We start from the raw sequence: 16,217 nt of genomic DNA on the forward strand, positions 1-16,217 counted from the left end.
CTCTGTACTTCTACTACTTTGGATGGAAATATTGCACTTTGTACTTCGTACCTTTTATTTAAAATCTTTGTTTATTGTTTAGGAAATTTCAAAATAAAAGTTTTTTTTGTTTAATTATCAAAGAAAGTATCAGCAGTATCCAAGCAGTTAAAAAAACCCAAAAAACGTGATAAATACAAAAATTAGTCATTTTTATGAGTTTACATAATGACTTTTACTTTACTTGTGCCATTATTTACGACTTTTACTTCAGTAAAGAGTCTACCCAGATAGCAAGGAGACATTGAACAGATGTTGATTTTCCATCTGAACCATCAGAATCGTCAGGATTGAAATGTCAACACAAAACCAATGTTGAAACAACATTGAAATACTGATGAAACCTTACACTGACATTGAAATAACATTGATTCACTGTTGTTCTGTCATCGTTGATTGTTGATCTATTTATAGTTGACAAGGTGACAACAATCACGTTGAAAAACCATCGATTTATGGTTGAGCGGGAAATTAAAGCTGCTACCACTTGGACTATTCCGCAGCACCCCTCTCACATTGGTACGTCCCTCCAGGTAACCATTGTCTTGTACAGTAGAGCGGGACATTAGATTTACTCTCAGCGGAATTGACCGGAGAAGGCATCAGTTCATGCACTGCACTGGCCTGCACCACGATTAGTATAAGGTAAGAATGAATGACTTTTGTTCTATTCGTTATTTCCACGGTTGCATTTGAATAACAGTAAAAAAAAACAAAAAACTTGTTAATGTAAAGTTTCAGATAAAATGTGGGAGCCTGAAATTGTGTCTACTTTCATCTTACAATCCGGCAACAAATAAATTGCACTGCGAACAAAGTCTATCAACAAAGAAAACATTTTCGTTTCATACTTTTCCGTTATACAAAGCTAGCTTTAACGCTTCAAGGGTTCCTTTGTTCTTGCCGTCGCCTCGGCGCTTGACCCAGACTTTCGCTCTGTAGTTGCTTTTTAGCATAGTACTACAAAAAATTGTAAATCTGTGATATATGATTGATAAACGTAAAGGTAACTGTATAAATGTGTTCAATGACTTTGTTACTTTTAATGATTGGAGAGCACCCGCTTCGATTCGCACTCAATTCAAACTTTACGCTGCACGCTCACCTAACTTGCGTTTGCACCTTTTGTCCGCACGTAAACTGCGTTTAGCATTTACGTGCGGACGAGGAAGACGGAGAAAACGCAGCGTCAAAGGTGTGCGCCTATTTTGACGCCACACTGTGCGCCAAGTTTTTGTCTCGGTGCCATGAATTCCTACAATGGCAGACTTAGACAAAATACTGTTAATTTTATTATCTTCAGTGTTTAAATGCTTACATATACGGGTTTGCTTGTAATTGTTGCCTATATACATTTTAAGCTATTATTTATTATTTAGTTCAATCAATAGATCAAGTTTTGTAGTGACTATGAAATATATTGTAATTATCTGTTTCCTGTTTATCCTAGACAGGGCAAAAAAGGACTCCAAATTAAAAAAAAGATAAAAATGAAAGACTGGTGCATTGTGCAGTTTAGCACTGGTGGTACAGAAATAGTCCCTAGATCATGGATAAATGGGGAGAAATTGTCATGGCCTCCATATCCTCCGTGAGATACATTCAGGATCCACGACGCAGTAAAGAGGAGAGTTCATCCTGGTGCAACATGGCTCACCTATGCACCAGTCCGACTTCTAATAAGCCATGGTGGGTATCATCTGGATTGGTGTTGTATAAATGTAACAATAACAAGTTTTTCGTGTCCTAATTTATGTCTGGCCATACATTGTGTTTGTACTTCCAGACACATTTCACGAAGCAGAACGCAGTCTTCAGAAATATCTAAGTGAACACTGTGATATGTCTGACCTTCAGTCCGAAGCTGAAACTCAGACCAGTCATAAAAGAAAGCACAAGTAAAACTGTTTTTATTTCACAAACATATCTTTGATTGCTAAGAATTTATGATCTTGTCTTTTATACATATCTGTGGTGCTTGCATACTGCTATATCACCACATAATATAGTCTAAAAAGTGGAAGCTTGTAAACTTTTTATAAATGCAAAGCCGTGTACACTTGTGCACTTCAAAAATTCCTTGTATACTGTACCTTCTTGCACATCTCCGTTTCCTGTGTGTGTTGTTATAAATCAAACTGTAACTTTAGGAAAAAATATTCCAAAAGCACATTTGTAATTACTTATGACCGTTTTCAACTTTTTTTCTTTAGACCAAATCCCCTGTACACATATAGTGACTCAGAGGATGAGCAGCCCACAAAGAAATGGTTTCCCCAGGCCCCTCGAGTGAAAATACCAGGTAATAAAATACTGTCTAGTGTCTTTGTACATGTCTGTGTGTGACACAAGGAAACGTTTGACAAGTTGTCTGTATTCTTAAATACTTTAAAAAAAATCATCTTTTTCTGTCAGACCTGACGAGAGCTGTTAACGAACTCCGTGAGGAGGTCAGAGCCATCCGCAATACCGGCTGCAATGAATCGGTAGATGCTGGGGTACTGGCTCTGGATTTGCCCTTGCACAACATTGAGGAGCTAAACAATGCAGAGCCAGCTCTTCAATCACAAGAGGCAAATAAGGCAAAGGTAAGTATATAAAGGTTATGTACACTTTGTAACTATAAAGTGTAATAGCTGTCAGATGTGATTTAAATACATAACAACGGCCTGTTGATTAAACACACAAGCACTTGCATACACATTTAAGACATGAGACACGCTAATTCCATCTCTTAAAATGTGTCTATAGGTGAGACGCTTTGCCTTGATTGGAGCCTGACGCAGCAGTTAGGGGCAAACTCTATGTCCGAGTTAGTCTTTGCACAAGCAGTGCAGAAATGGCTCCGATACGCCCCAGATCGTTTGGGTGGTGCAGGACGCACATCATGCAAAAAATTACAAACTTCTGTGAATCATATAAACGTAAATAGGAAACTGTCTTTTAATAAAGTATTTAGCAAACGAAACATGCCTATTGACCTTTTTTTGTTTATTTTTTTTCTCTGTTACATCACATGCAATGCTTTCTTATTTTAGGATATTAATATTGACATGATACATTGTGAGACATTTGGGTTTTTTTTTATAAAGGGTGTCCAATTTAAGGAATAAGTACAATTATGTGTTTAGGTGGTTGAAGTATTGATGGAAACATGCAGTAGTTTAGTATTGGTTAAAATACCTATAAAGAAAGGTAGATTTCCAGTCATGATTTAACTGTTTTAATAAAAAGCAACTGTGCGAAAGAGGCGGAAAATCAACACCATAGCTCAACAGTGTTTCAATATCAGAATCTGACATTGTTTCAATGTCAGCAGTATTAGAAAATATAACGTTGAATCAACGTCAGGTTTCAACATTGATTCAACATCAAAACCTGACGTTTCAACATTAAAAAAGGGTGCAAGAGTGACGTTAGGTCAACGTCACACTTCAACGTTGGTTCAATGACACAGCCTGATATTGACTCAACATTGTTTCAATGTTTCCTTGCTATCTGGGTAAATACTTGTTTTATCACTTAAAACAGATAATCAGTATAAAATATTTGTGCAACATAATTTTTCATGTAAAATATCCATAATTAAGGCAAATGGGTTTTAAATGAGCCCGGCAATTTTTCTGAACCAATTTTCTACACTTTATTTATTTTTACACTTCACTTCAACTCCATTGCAAAACAAAAAATCCTGGTAACACCATTTTGCCTAAATGAAAGTGTAAAGCCTGCTGTTTGTTCTAACATACCGTCTGTCACTTTAATCTGTAAACGACAGTATATAACTGCTGCTGTGTTTTTAGAAGCTTTGTGATTTTATTGGGAAAATACATGATTTCATATTTTATTTTAAAAATCTCATAGTGCAGTGAAAGTATTTCAAATTAAATGCAATTAGAGAAACAAAACTTTAAAAACATCAACAAATGAAATGTACATTCTGAGTGAAGCATTATTGTTATTATCTCACTTTCATATACCCAATTTGATCTTTCAGTTTATTATTTTATTAATACAGTTTTCTTCAGTTGTTATTGTGCAAGAATCATTTATACTGTGCATACTATAAACATATACAAATATATACAGCAGTATAGGATGAAATCTGAAATAAAATGAAAATGAAGCTACCTTCATGAGATAGATAGATAGATAGAGATATATATATATATATATATATAGAGATATATATATATATATATATAGAGATATATATATATATTAGATATATCTCATGAAGGTAACTACAATACGGCAGCAGGGATCAGTGAGATGCTTGGCTACAAGTTGAACAGCCACAAGGAGCAGTACCCTCCAAGGCTGAGATCAATGTAGCACGGAGGGAGGTTAGCCAACTATCGGAGTTGCAGAAAGGCGCGATGAGGAAGGTGCCTAAGAAATACAGGAAGCTGTCCATACCTGATTCCTTGGAAACTGCCAAGCAATGACTCACAGCCTTGGCCAGCCGCTTGAGGAGGTACACCAGAGAGATAGAAGGCAGGAGAATAAACCAGCTGTTCTCCACAGAACCAGCAAAGGTGTACTCTCAGTGGCAAGGGAACAATATGAGAACAGCACCACCAAGGCTGGAGGCAGAACAATACTGGAAGAGCATATGGGAGAAGGACGCAACCCATAACGGCAATGCTCAGTGGCTAGTGGATCTGAGGGCAGACCATAATGACCTCCCCAAACAGGGTCCAGTAACCATCACAGTGGCAGATATCCAAGAAAGGGTCTCCAGTATGAAGAGTTGGACAGCACCAGGGCCCGACATGGTTCACGCCTACTGGCTAAAGAAGCTGACTGCACTCCACGAGCGCCTGGCAGCATAAATGAATCAGCTGCTAGTTAACGAGAGACACCCGGAATGGCTAACTGAAGGCCGGACGGTCCTGATCCCCAAGGACCCCAAGAAGGGACCGGTCCCCTCCAACTACCGACCAATAACCTGCCTCAGTACTACATGGAAGCTCCTGTCAGGCATCATATCGGCTAAGATGAACAGGCACATGGGTCAATACATGAGCGGGACACAGAAAGGGATGGGCAAAAATACCCGAGGCGCAAAACACCAGCTACTGGCAGACCAAGCAGTCAGCCGAGACTGCAAGACCAGACTGACCAACCTGTGCACTGCCTGGATTGATTACAAGAAGGCCCATGACTCAATGCTCCACAGCTGGATACTGGAATGCCTAGAACTATATAAGATCAACAGGACCCTAAGAGCCTTCATCAGGAACTCAATGGGGATGTGGCAACACTGGAGGCCAACTCCAAGCCCATAGCACAAGTCACCATCAAGTGCGGGATCTACCAAGGAGATGCTCTGTCCCCACTGCTGTTCTGCATAGGCCTGAACCCCCTCAGTGAGATCATTAACAAGACTGGCTACGGATACCGACTACGGAACGGAGCAGTTGTCAGCCACCTCCTGTACATGGATGACATCAAGCTGTATGCCAAGAGTGAACGAGACATCGATTCACTGATCCACACTACCAGGCTATACAGCAATGACATTGGAATGTCGTTCGGACTGGAGAAGTGTAGTCGGATGGTAACAAAGAGAGGGAAGGTAGTCAGAACTGAGGGGATTGAACTACCAGAAGGCAACATTGCAGACATAGAGGACAGTTACAAGTACTTGGGGATCCCGCAGGCGAATGGGAACTCCATTCGCTCCAGCAGATCCTGGGAACAACATCGGAGATCTCTGTCCAGAAGAGCGCAGTCCTAGGAACAGCGAACATACTGCTCAGGACCCTCAAGCTCCCAGGTCTCACATATATATATATGAACTCAAACTAAGTGAAAGTTAAATCGATGTTGCGCAGTAACGTTTTAGGGGGCAGAATAAATCACAATATTGTGAGTGAAATCAGCATACCTAAAAACACTGAATATAAATATTAAAACTGTGTTTTTAAATAACCTTAAACTCTTATTTTGACAATCAGCTGTGTTTTAGAAAATTGTGGAAACATAACTACAGAGGAAATGACGCAAACAGGAAATACTGGTAAGTCATACTCACATCCCCGGGTTTAGTCTTCCAGGAAACGTTTTCTTCCAGACTGGATCAAAAAAAATCTTATTGCGCTATTTTTCAAGCGAATAATCTTAAATGTAAATGAGGTTTTATCCCATTCAGGTGTCTCTGTTTAGCTTAAAATCCTTTACTGACGGTAAATTTGTCGTTTAGTGCGAACTCATGGAGGAAATGCTAACTGGAAGGCAAAACGCGGGGACCAAAAAACCCAAAAGCCCCACGAAACTCAAAACACAGCTACTCACGGGCTGATCCTGGTGTGCTTTCGCTCATAATCAGTCATAGTCCAACTTTTTGTATATTTATTGAGATAAATTATGTTTTCTAAACCAAACAGGAAGTGTGATCTCTACAGGTGAGCCTGTAGAAGAACGACGTCAGCAGCGCGCGTGTGTGACCTGCGGTGATCCACGTTGTGTGAACTTCAGGGTTTGATGAGCTTCCTGACAGCCCTGAGGAGGATTAGCTCGTGGATGCCCGTCCTGCAGCGATCCTGCACGAGGAGCTGTCAGGTAGGGGCACGAGCCACCTGCAGACTGCTGCATACACCTGATCACGCACATGCAGTCAACACCTGTCAGCGGCAGAGAGGGGCAACTAGCCTGCAGACCAGGGCATTTGGGCTCTCCGCGTTCAGGCCGAAGAGCACAGATGACCTCGGCAGCAGCAACGGGTTTCATGAGGAGGGCGAGGATGAAGATTTCTTGGAGGACAGCGAGGTGGAGGAGCTGTTCCAGCAGCAGATTCCTGCAGGCATCGGAGAGGAACAGCACAGGGTGTTCATCGTCCACCCAGATGTGAAGTGGGGAAGCAGGAAACAGCATCTGACTACAGGTAACAGCACACACATGCTCAGATGAGCCAGATGGAAAAAGTAGATTTAAATGTATGTTTTTCCTTATTTTCTGACTAATGTAGGTGTCATATTAAACACTGCTAGAGCTCCACCCATGTGCTGTTTAAAGCTTCTGTTTGTGAGAGGCAGCCAAGAAGAAGAAAGTCTGGCAGGCTGCAGTGAGAGCAGTTTTAAGGCAATTATCCTGAGCTATGATTGCTCTCCAAGAACAAAGATACACCAGTGGAGATTATCACAAGTTTGCACCGTTACATTTGCAGCTGAGCTGATGATGGCCGAGGCTGAGGGGCTTGTGAACACCTTGGAGAACTGGACTGTGGTGGACAAGATGATCCTCTCCACCAAGACTCCAGAGAAGAAGAGGATATTTGGGAAAGGGAACTTCCAGACTCTCACAGGTATGATCCACTCCGGTGAATCAGAAGGTCTAGACCAAGTGCTGCTTACATGTGAATTACCTGCTGTTTCCCTGCAGAGAGGATCAGGCAAACAGCAGGAATCACTGCTGTGTTCGTCAATGTTGAGCGTCTGACTCCTTTGTCTGAGGTGAGCATGTCTGAAAACTCTGGCTGTGTTGGATGAAAGGTTTCTTTTGTTGATGATTCTTTTTCTTCTTCTTTATTTTTCTTACTCATTTCTGTTTAGAGGGACTTTGAGGAAGTCTGGGGGGTCAAAGTGTTTGACAGATACTCAGTAGTCCTCCACATTTTCCGCTGCAACGCCAGAACCAAAGAAGCCAAGCTTCAGATCTCACTGGCAGAGATCCCTCTGTTAAGGTACCTTACACTGCTACCTGTGGGTGGCTTGTAAAATGTTTCAGTCTGTTATGATGATGCCTTCCTATCAGTGTTAAGTCACATTTGGTACGTTAATGGCAGATCACGGCTGAAAAATGAAATGGCAAACTTGGATCAACAGGGCGGAGGATCGAGATACATTGGCGGATCAGGTGATGCAGCATCCACAGTGGAAACGAGTCTACCTGTGTGTATAGATGTCGCTTTTTGATTGGTTGTTACCAATACTGTATATAAATCATGGACATAATATCTGGTTCTGAATCCATAAAGCCCTTACACCAATTACCCACATTGAAATAACTTATTTTATATTGTTTCCAGTTAATTAAAATAACTCTAATCTCTAATAGTATAATAAACTCTAATAGCTTTTTAATCTAAATCTAAATTTTATACCCCTGAGGCTGGCTGTGCATCTGCTCCCAGACCGAGGAGCTGTCACATGTAAGGTGGTAACCACTACACCATGGAGCTACCTTCTGCTTCACAAACCATGCCAGGACAATTTTAATAATATATGATCAGTTTTCTTCAATTTGGATCTGATACAGTTATATGTTCGTGCCATTATTGAGGCATGCATCTTATTCCCATAATTTGCAGTCTTTCTAACAGCCAGCAGGGGGCGTCAGGTCTGGTTTGAGCTTCAGCTTCAAACACAATTGGCTTTACAATCAATCTTATCGACCACTTTGTAACGTCATGGTGGCTAAGTCCATCTTTTATATACAGTCTATTTGCAAAATAGGAAGTGAGCATTAGGCGCTCCTACGGTGGCTGTGTTTCCCGGCCAGATATTTGTATCAGTGATGAGCAGAAAGCCGTACTGCTGGGAAATGATGATATAAAGTCTCTGGTCCTTTCAGGAGAGACGCTGTACGAGATCCAGCAGAGGCTGTTGAAAGAGCGGGAGATAAAGATCCGCTTGGCGCTGGAAAGACTTCGGAAAAAGAGGCACCTCCTGCGATCTCAGCGCAGACACAGGGAGTTCCCCGTCGTCTCAGTGTTGGGATATACCAACTGTGGTGAGAGGCTGGAAACGTAGAAGACCAGTAAAAAAGCAGATTGTTTTCATATAAAGTGTTAAATGTTACAGCATCCACAACAGTGACACGTTTCTTCTGATTTCATCTGTCCAGGAAAAACGACTTTGATCAAAGCTCTGACGGGGGACACCGGCCTCCAGCCCAGAAACCAGCTTTTTGCCACACTGGACGTTACCGTCCATGCTGGCCAGCTGCCGAGTCACATGACCGTTCTGTATGTGGACACCATCGGCTTCCTGTCCCAGCTGCCCCACCAGCTCATCGATTCATTCGCTGCCACCCTGGAAGATATTAAGCATTCGGTACGTAGCAAACCGAGGTTTATCACACACTCGCTGCAGGAGTAAAACTAAGAACTAAAACGAGGTGTGAAAAACATTTTAGCGATCCAACATAAAAATCTAAACTTGGCGTAAACAATAAAAAATGAAACAGTTCGGGCTGTTGATACAGGAAAGGATGCTGCTTTCATTTTGTTCGTACCAAATTCTGTCCCTAACCTCTGAATGTCGCGGCCGACATCAAGCCATGTGTTTCCACTTGTCTGTTGTCCAGGTTTGGTGCGCTTGTGTGACTTTGGTTAACTGTTCGTGGCAGTCGAAGCAGCCACACCATCGTAAGCTTTAATTAAATTTAAATTCACCCCTGAATAAAAACTGTAGGGGCCAAGCCGACTTTTAACGTCTTTGTTGAAAGATTTTATTATGTTTATGTATAGAAGTACATTTCATTTGAGGTTCTCTAGATGTGTTTGCTCTTTGTACTAGAGAAGTTACACTGTGCAAAGCTCAGCATAAAGTCTCTACCTTTGTATGTTATCTCTTCCACTCATGGGTCTGTGATCGTTATATGTTATCTCTTCTTGCATGTGACTGTGACGCAAACATGCTTGAGTATAAATAAAGGGTGGCAACTGCTGCGGAGTGTGAGTCTCCGTTTGAGCTCTCACCCGTGTGCACGTTAAACCTGCAAACCTGTCTGAGTGTCATTTATTCTGACCTGAGTTGCATTACAGGAAAACTCCTGACAGTCTTCTAACTGCTGTAAAGTTGCACATTTTAAAACGGGAGACTGTGGTTGTGTTTCTCATCATTTCAGGATCTTCTGATTCATGTTAGAGACATCAGCCATCCAGAGACAGCGAGTCAGAAGGTGAACGTGCTGAATGTCCTGAAGAACCTGCAAATGCCCGACAGGCTGATGAACTCCATGATAGAGGTCCACAATAAAACTGATCTCCTCACCAAGTAAGGGCAAAAACCAGCTCACCTACCACTGTCATCAGCACATATATACAGTAACTTCCATCAGGACCTGCTTATAATGTACTACGTTATTATTGGTATTATGGCTGACATCATATTTCTGACCTGTTTTGTTATGGTTGTCTCTCAGTTACGAGTCTGCAGAGCTCGCTGCTCTGCCTATATCAGCCCTGGAGGGGAGGGGCTTGGAACAGCTGAAGGAAGCAGTGGAGGAGGAGATCTTAAAGGCTACGGGGAAACAAATTTTAGATCTCAAAGTTAACCTGAGCTCTCCTCAGCTAAGGTGGGATTGTCTGTGTCAGCGTATCATTTGGATCAATGGAGCACGTGTGGTAACATGTGTATGCTTTTCCACAGCTGGCTGTACAAAGAGGCCACCGTTCAGGACGTGCAGGTGGATGCAGACGAAGGTTCGGCCGTTGTCAAGGTCATCATCAGCACCGCTGCTCATGGGCGCTACAAGAAGCTGTTTGGAAGCAGATGAGAGGGGAGGAAGGGCGAGATAGCAGAAGTAAAAATGGACTGTACCTCAGTTAAAGACTGCTTTTACTGTACAGTATGTTAAAATATATAATGATACAAATCTGTTACAATGTTTTCTTGTAAAAACTCAGATTGCACAAAGATTCAGATGCACAAATGACCCACGAGAGATAAAAGGCAAACTTCAGATGGCTCTAAATGCTCAGTTTCAGAGTTTCATCTCTTTCTACACACACCTGCTGTGAAAACCTTCTGCTTGCGACTGGCAGCAAGTCCGAAGAAAGTTGGCTAAAGGGGGAGGGGCTAAAACAGCTTGTTTTTATGGTAAACTGAGGGTTTCACGAAGCCACTCTAGTCGAGTATAGGAATAAAAAGGTTGTAATAAGCATAAAATGCCCTCATGAGTTGATGTTGAGGCAGACAGAAGTTACAGTTCTTTCAAGTCTTAGTGGAGACAAAAATTCACGTAAACTGTGAGACACCGAGGAACACAGGAAATGAGGTTTGGTGTGGCTAATAATGCTTTTTCATCCGTCTGGAGTTCTTCCGGCAAAGTTTTTGGTTCAGTGCAATCACGGCAGAGCAGAGCGGCAGTGAACCCACAAAGTCTCCCGCGATGATGTTGAGGCTCCCGGCGTCTGATCCGGGACTCTGTTCCTCAAGCCATGTCCTCAAATACTCCCAGTTGCTGTAGGTGAGCGTCCGCAGGGATTCCTTCTGGTTCTTGGTGATGTAATATCTGTCAGCTGTCAGGTTCAGGCCGGACACAAAGAAGCCCTCTGAGGAGAGAAAACGGAGTTTTTAGCCACTGACGCGCATACATATCTAATCTCTACAGTCCAAACTCACCTGGACGTCCCAGGTCTTTGTGCCAGTCCAAGTAAGTCATGACTCCATGTGCTCTGCGCTGGTTGGCCCACCAGTAAGGGACGGGAGGCCACAGCTCCTGATGTCTCACTGCAAGCTGGCATTCATAGGAGAGGATGACCTGGTAACCCGACGCCCACAGACTCCGCAAGGTCAGCGCCGATTCCTGTGGAGGACCAGCGGGCCACTCTTAAGTCCCGGTGCACCAGACATTTTTTGTACCATAAATCACCTGTGCAGAGAGACAAGCTCACCTTCTGGGGACACAGCTTAGAGCCAAACAGTTTCTTCAGGGACCAAATGAACGATTCGTGGCATTTGTCATCCATTCCTTCAAAATGGCTGCAAGCGAGGATAACGATCTCCTTCGGGTGAGCCTCGAGCCAAGCAGCAACAGACTCAAGTGTTTCCTGTTAAATAGGATACTCACTGTAACTACCAGAGGAGCCAGACTTACGCTTTTAAAAATAAACCGAACCCTTTAAGCTCTTTGTAGAAATCTCCACCTCTAAATAAACTGACATACAAAGAACTCCAGCAAAAACTGATAAAATCTGTACCAGCTGGTAAATGCTAATATTGTTTAAAAGACTTTCTGTTGCATCTCAAAATAATACAATCCAATAGAAATGAGATCTATTCAGGTGCAGCAGAACCTTGAACTTTGAAAAAAATTGTGCAGTAGTGATTTGTTTTTTCTAATAACACTAACTGTCAGGTGAAAGTGCTAAACTCACCAGTACGGTCACATGAGTGTATATGACGTGTGTGAAGTACAAGTCGCTGGACGAGTCGTTTGGTTTGTGTGCAACACGAAGGTCAAAGTACCGAATCCCCATTGAAAGCTGTTCTTCAATGGTTTTATCCTGAGAGGAAAGAGGTCAACATGATTTCCTGATGGAGGCGTCACTGAAACCAGTCCTGGATTCAATGACCTCGTCATCAACACCACCTCCCATTTTTGCGTGCATTCATTTCAAACATTTTTTCGACTGACTAATTTCGGTTTACTCTACATGGTTCCATCCAGCTTACCCGTTTCAACCACATGCAAAGTACTTTATTTAACACTCATTTTCTACATCATAACCAGTTTAAACGATTTATCATTTGCGTTTAGATACAAATGATATATTTTTAATCAATAGTTCTTTTTCTCTAGATGTCCAGCACCGTGCCTGACAGTTGGCATGATGACCAAATATCTCCGCTTTGGTCTCCTAAGGACGCTGATCCAGAAATCTTGTGGATTGTTCAGATGCAGCTTTGCCATGTTCTTATAAGAGAGAAGGTTTCTCCTCCCAAACAGCCTTCAGCCTTTTTCTAATTTGTTATCCTGAACTTTAACGATTAACATGCTAACTGAGGCCTGTTGAGTGTGAGATGCAGCTCTTGGGCTTTCTGTCGTTTCTCTGAACATTGCAGGGTTTGACACTGACGGAAATTTGAAGGGATGTCCAGCTGTTGGCAGCTGTTTTGCATGTTTTTAACGTGGGAATAATCTGTCAACACTTGTCAACACACACCTGCATGTTCCAGGCCAGGAAACTGTCACAACTTCTGCTTTTACAGAGATAGTCACGCATGCTGATGCTCAGTTGATAAAGTTCATTTGATTAGCTCGCACCTGGCAGGCACGTGGCCTTTTATTTCCTACAGCAGCAGTAAGTGTGAAAAACAGTATCGCTGCACTTTTTCTGTTTTCTTGATTAGCTTTTTTAGACCTTGGCTCCTGAGCCCTGGTCTGTAAATACATTTGTAAAGCACACTGACTAGTTAAGAACTTTTTTGGCATATAAACAGCATTTTGTACTACAATCAATATTTGTACAGCAACACTGGATCACATGACTACTCACATGTGGAGTGTTTAAATGTATTTCTTCTCATTTTTGCTTTCTATCATCAACTTACAGTCTTTCTGTCTGCAGCCAACAACTTTTTTAAATAAGTATATTAAGAAGACCAAACAACCTGTTTAAACTTGGGACCGTCTCGTCTCAGCACCCATGGCACTGACTTCTCAGTTGTCCTCACACCTTTGCCGACATAGTGACAGCGCAGTGGTTGTATTTTCAGTGCCTACCTGTGTGGTGGCCCATCTAAAAATGGCCGGCCTTGTGAAGCAGCTAAAAACTCCATCCAGGAGCCGGAAAAAGTCCGACTCAGCCCTGACCAACGGGGAGTTTATGTCCAGGCAGTAACTCATGGCATCGTGGCTTCCTACAGGAACACATTTTAAAAGTAAAGAAACTGGTTTGTGGCGCAAGTTGCTTCAAAAAAATTCTTACTTGCTTGTTTATCTGATAAATGTTGACTTTGTTGTTTACTGTGTCTGTGTGTGATCATGACTGTTTTGTGTAACTGTAACAATCCCAGTCTGAATTGTTGTCCAGTGGTAAAAGAAGATCATTTACTTCAGTGAAAGTAACAATACCAGAGTAAAATATGTATGTAAATGTTGTATTTGTGAGTGAAAATATCAAAATAATATCAGAGAAATGTAATTAAAACAAAAAACAATGTTCCCAGTGAGAGGGGAGCCCCAAAGGTCAGGGTGACCAGGTCTAACTTCACACATCGAGTCCATTCTTTCAGTTTTGTAAAACTAAAAGAATAACAAACAACACAAGCAAAACGGCTCAGCTTCACATGAAAATGATTTTTCAAACAGGGTTTGAAGATGTCGGTGGTGGTGGTTGGTGAGGTCAACTGTTCAGTGTCGCTACAACAGATGTCCTCTACACCTTAATCTGTTTCTCAGTAAAGGCCAGAAGCATCCAGCCAGCTGACAGCAATGATCTTTTGGGAGTGTGCATAGTTTAAAAACCAGAAAGGTGAGGCAGGGCTAACCCATCCAGTGACTTAAAAACAAACAATGAAACCTATGACGCGCTGCAGCCAGTGTGAAGTAGCCAAAACAGGGGAAATGTGGTCTGGTTTGCACACAGCCAAAAAAAAAATCTGTCTGTGAATATGCAGAGTTTTAAACCACAGAGATAACACATTTCTTACACTGCATATAAATAATAAAAATATAAAGTAGTTGTGAAATACGTTAGTGGAAGGAAAAGTCTAGTGTTGAAGTACACATGTAAAGTAGAATAAATAGTACTGACATAAAGTATTACCAGGTATTACTTCAATATTAAGTAAACGTATTTAGTGATTTTCCATTGGTAGAAAATTGTAACACTGATGCTTTTGATATTTTTGTGTTTAAAGCGCCTTAAAACTTCAGGTGACTGTCAACATATTTAAACACAGAAATACGACAATTACACGACTGTTGGCTGCGCTGTGCGTCTATAAATTCACGAGGAATCCTAAATGTGCGAATGTACCTGGAATGGCCAGGTGTGTGAGAGGAACGTCCCACAGCTCTTCAGGCAAGGCTGACATCCAGTCCCGGCAGCTCGCATCCATGTCGCTCAGTCACTCACCGAGTTATTGATCCGGTAGATCTGTTTCGAGTGATCGATGCGGTTTTAATCCGCTGTGCGCTGATCTTTAAGCAAACAAGCTACTACATGAGACAGAGGAGGAGGGACTCAGGAAAAGCTTTAATTTCCTGGTTTCCACTGACAGCTCAGTCATATGTGGATCATTTAGGGACATTTGGAAAAGTCTCCGAAAACTTTCGTAGCAGCGGGTTTCTTTGAAGTCACCACGACTTCCCCAAACAGGAAGTTTTGAGCGACACGTCATTTTTATATTTGTCGGTCACTGTTTCTAAACCACTGTAGTTTTTTTTTATGGTGGACCAAGAGCCGCCCCGCTATTACTTACGGCAGTTCAGCCGTTGGCACAGCAGAGGGCGCTCGGGAGGTAAACTTAATGGCGCTAAACAGCGAAAATTATAATTGTTTTCTTGCTTTAAGACACCTTACACACATACAATAACAGTAGTCGACGAAAAGGTAAATAACACAAGACTCGTATTCTTTAGTTTTCCTACACGGAAGCAGATTTGGGCCATTAAAACGTCAATCTTCTTCTAATGCATGCTGATTGGTCCATTGGAGTGTTCAACCTTGCATATCATCTGTTTCTCTCCCCAACCCTTTAGATTCACACATAGGAAGAATCTGTCTAACAAACCACAGTAAAAGTAATAAGAATATCCGTGCTTTGTTCCAGACAGAATCTCTAACTTTCCCACATGTGGTCTCTTATTGGAATTTCTTTGTCAGTGACATTAACTGGAAAAGAGTATGGACAATTCCTAACAAGTATCTGGTAACGAATAAAGTGAAGGAAGTCTCATTTAAAATACTGCATGAATTTTATCCTGCTAATCATTACATGACGAAGTTCAAAAGGGACATAAATGTGAACTGGATTTTGTGGAAGCCATCCTGAGACTGTGCAGCACCTCTGGATCTGTTCATACACTGGAACATTTTGGAAAGACTTCAGTAGATTCATTGCTGGACATCTCTATAAAGACTTTACTGTGAAACGGGAAAATGTTGTATTTTGTTTCTTTCGAAGGCTGTGACGTCCCAAATACCAAAACTGTACTCGAGACCGGGAAATAAATAATAATTATTAAATGAATGAATAAATAAATCAATAATGGCGCTAACAGGCTTCACAGGATCCACCAAATTTGCATTAAAACCCGCGTACAGCACGAAATTTGCATTATTGGGCCACAGCTTGACGGCACCGTTCACCCCGGTGTTTGTAGGAAACAGCGCGTTCACAAAGTAGTTTTTTCTGTGCCGTTTTTATTTTATTGCAGTCACCAGGCCCTGCCAGGTTCCAGCTGCTGCATAACTGTAGTAAAAATCAAATTCTATT

General features: G+C 41.8%; 3 protein-coding genes across 4 annotated transcripts; 2 read left to right on the top strand and 1 right to left on the bottom strand.

Annotated features, from left to right (window-relative positions):
- The first annotated feature begins 272 nt into the window (after positions 1-272).
- LOC309688537 (uncharacterized protein) lies at positions 273-3,408 on the top strand. Its single transcript, XM_082504321.1, has 6 exons — positions 273-684; positions 1,490-1,728; positions 1,826-1,937; positions 2,253-2,341; positions 2,455-2,627; positions 2,791-3,408. Exons 3-6 carry the CDS (start codon positions 1,882-1,884, stop codon positions 2,818-2,820), a joined length of 348 nt encoding a protein of 115 aa, XP_082360447.1. The 5' UTR covers positions 273-684; positions 1,490-1,728; positions 1,826-1,881; the 3' UTR covers positions 2,821-3,408.
- Positions 3,409-6,080: 2,672 nt separating this feature from the next.
- gtpbp6 (GTP binding protein 6 (putative)) lies at positions 6,081-10,743 on the top strand. Its single transcript, XM_082506202.1, has 10 exons — positions 6,081-6,928; positions 7,211-7,348; positions 7,426-7,496; positions 7,596-7,726; positions 7,829-7,899; positions 8,617-8,775; positions 8,890-9,098; positions 9,895-10,043; positions 10,192-10,344; positions 10,419-10,743. Exons 1-10 carry the CDS (start codon positions 6,529-6,531, stop codon positions 10,543-10,545), a joined length of 1,608 nt encoding a protein of 535 aa, XP_082362328.1. The 5' UTR covers positions 6,081-6,528; the 3' UTR covers positions 10,546-10,743.
- Positions 10,744-10,860: 117 nt separating this feature from the next.
- On the bottom strand, positions 10,861-15,201 carry plcxd1.2 (phospholipase C, X domain containing 1, tandem duplicate 2). 2 transcript variants are annotated; one of them, XM_082506204.1, is made up of 6 exons: positions 14,756-15,201; positions 13,498-13,634; positions 12,149-12,277; positions 11,666-11,821; positions 11,394-11,577; positions 10,861-11,323 (listed from the first exon to the last, which is right to left on the bottom strand). In XM_082506204.1, exons 1-6 carry the CDS (start codon positions 14,835-14,837, stop codon positions 11,058-11,060), a joined length of 954 nt encoding a protein of 317 aa, XP_082362330.1. In that variant the 5' UTR covers positions 14,838-15,201; the 3' UTR covers positions 10,861-11,057. The 2 variants fall into 2 exon arrangements, with proteins under 2 accessions (XP_082362330.1, XP_082362331.1); XM_082506205.1 differs by lacking the exon at positions 12,149-12,277.
- Between the last annotated feature and the right edge of the window lie 1,016 nt (positions 15,202-16,217).

The sequence above is a fragment of the Aulonocara stuartgranti genome (assembly GCF_965226115.1).
Source record: "Aulonocara stuartgranti genome assembly, chromosome: 15".
Taxonomy (NCBI): Eukaryota; Metazoa; Chordata; class Actinopteri; order Cichliformes; family Cichlidae; genus Aulonocara; species Aulonocara stuartgranti.

Coding starts and splice junctions, on each gene's coding strand:
- LOC309688537 (XM_082504321.1), top strand. CDS start 1,882: ATGTCTGACCTTCAGTCCGAAGCTGAAACTCAGACCAGTCATAAAAGA. Junction 1,938..2,252: donor AGTCATAAAAGAAAGCACAA/GTAAAACTGTTT, acceptor TTTTTTCTTTAG/ACCAAATCCCCTGTACACAT. Junction 2,342..2,454: donor CCCTCGAGTGAAAATACCAG/GTAATAAAATAC, acceptor TTTTTCTGTCAG/ACCTGACGAGAGCTGTTAAC.
- plcxd1.2 (XM_082506204.1), bottom strand. CDS start 14,837: ATGGATGCGAGCTGCCGGGACTGGATGTCAGCCTTGCCTGAAGAGCTG. Junction 11,578..11,665: donor CTAAGCTGTGTCCCCAGAAG/GTGAGCTTGTCT, acceptor GGTCCTCCACAG/GAATCGGCGCTGACCTTGCG. Junction 11,324..11,393: donor CAAAGACCTGGGACGTCCAG/GTGAGTTTGGAC, acceptor TTCTCTCCTCAG/AGGGCTTCTTTGTGTCCGGC.
- gtpbp6 (XM_082506202.1), top strand. CDS start 6,529: ATGAGCTTCCTGACAGCCCTGAGGAGGATTAGCTCGTGGATGCCCGTC. Junction 9,099..9,894: donor TGGAAGATATTAAGCATTCG/GTACGTAGCAAA, acceptor TCATCATTTCAG/GATCTTCTGATTCATGTTAG. Junction 10,044..10,191: donor AAAACTGATCTCCTCACCAA/GTAAGGGCAAAA, acceptor GTTGTCTCTCAG/TTACGAGTCTGCAGAGCTCG.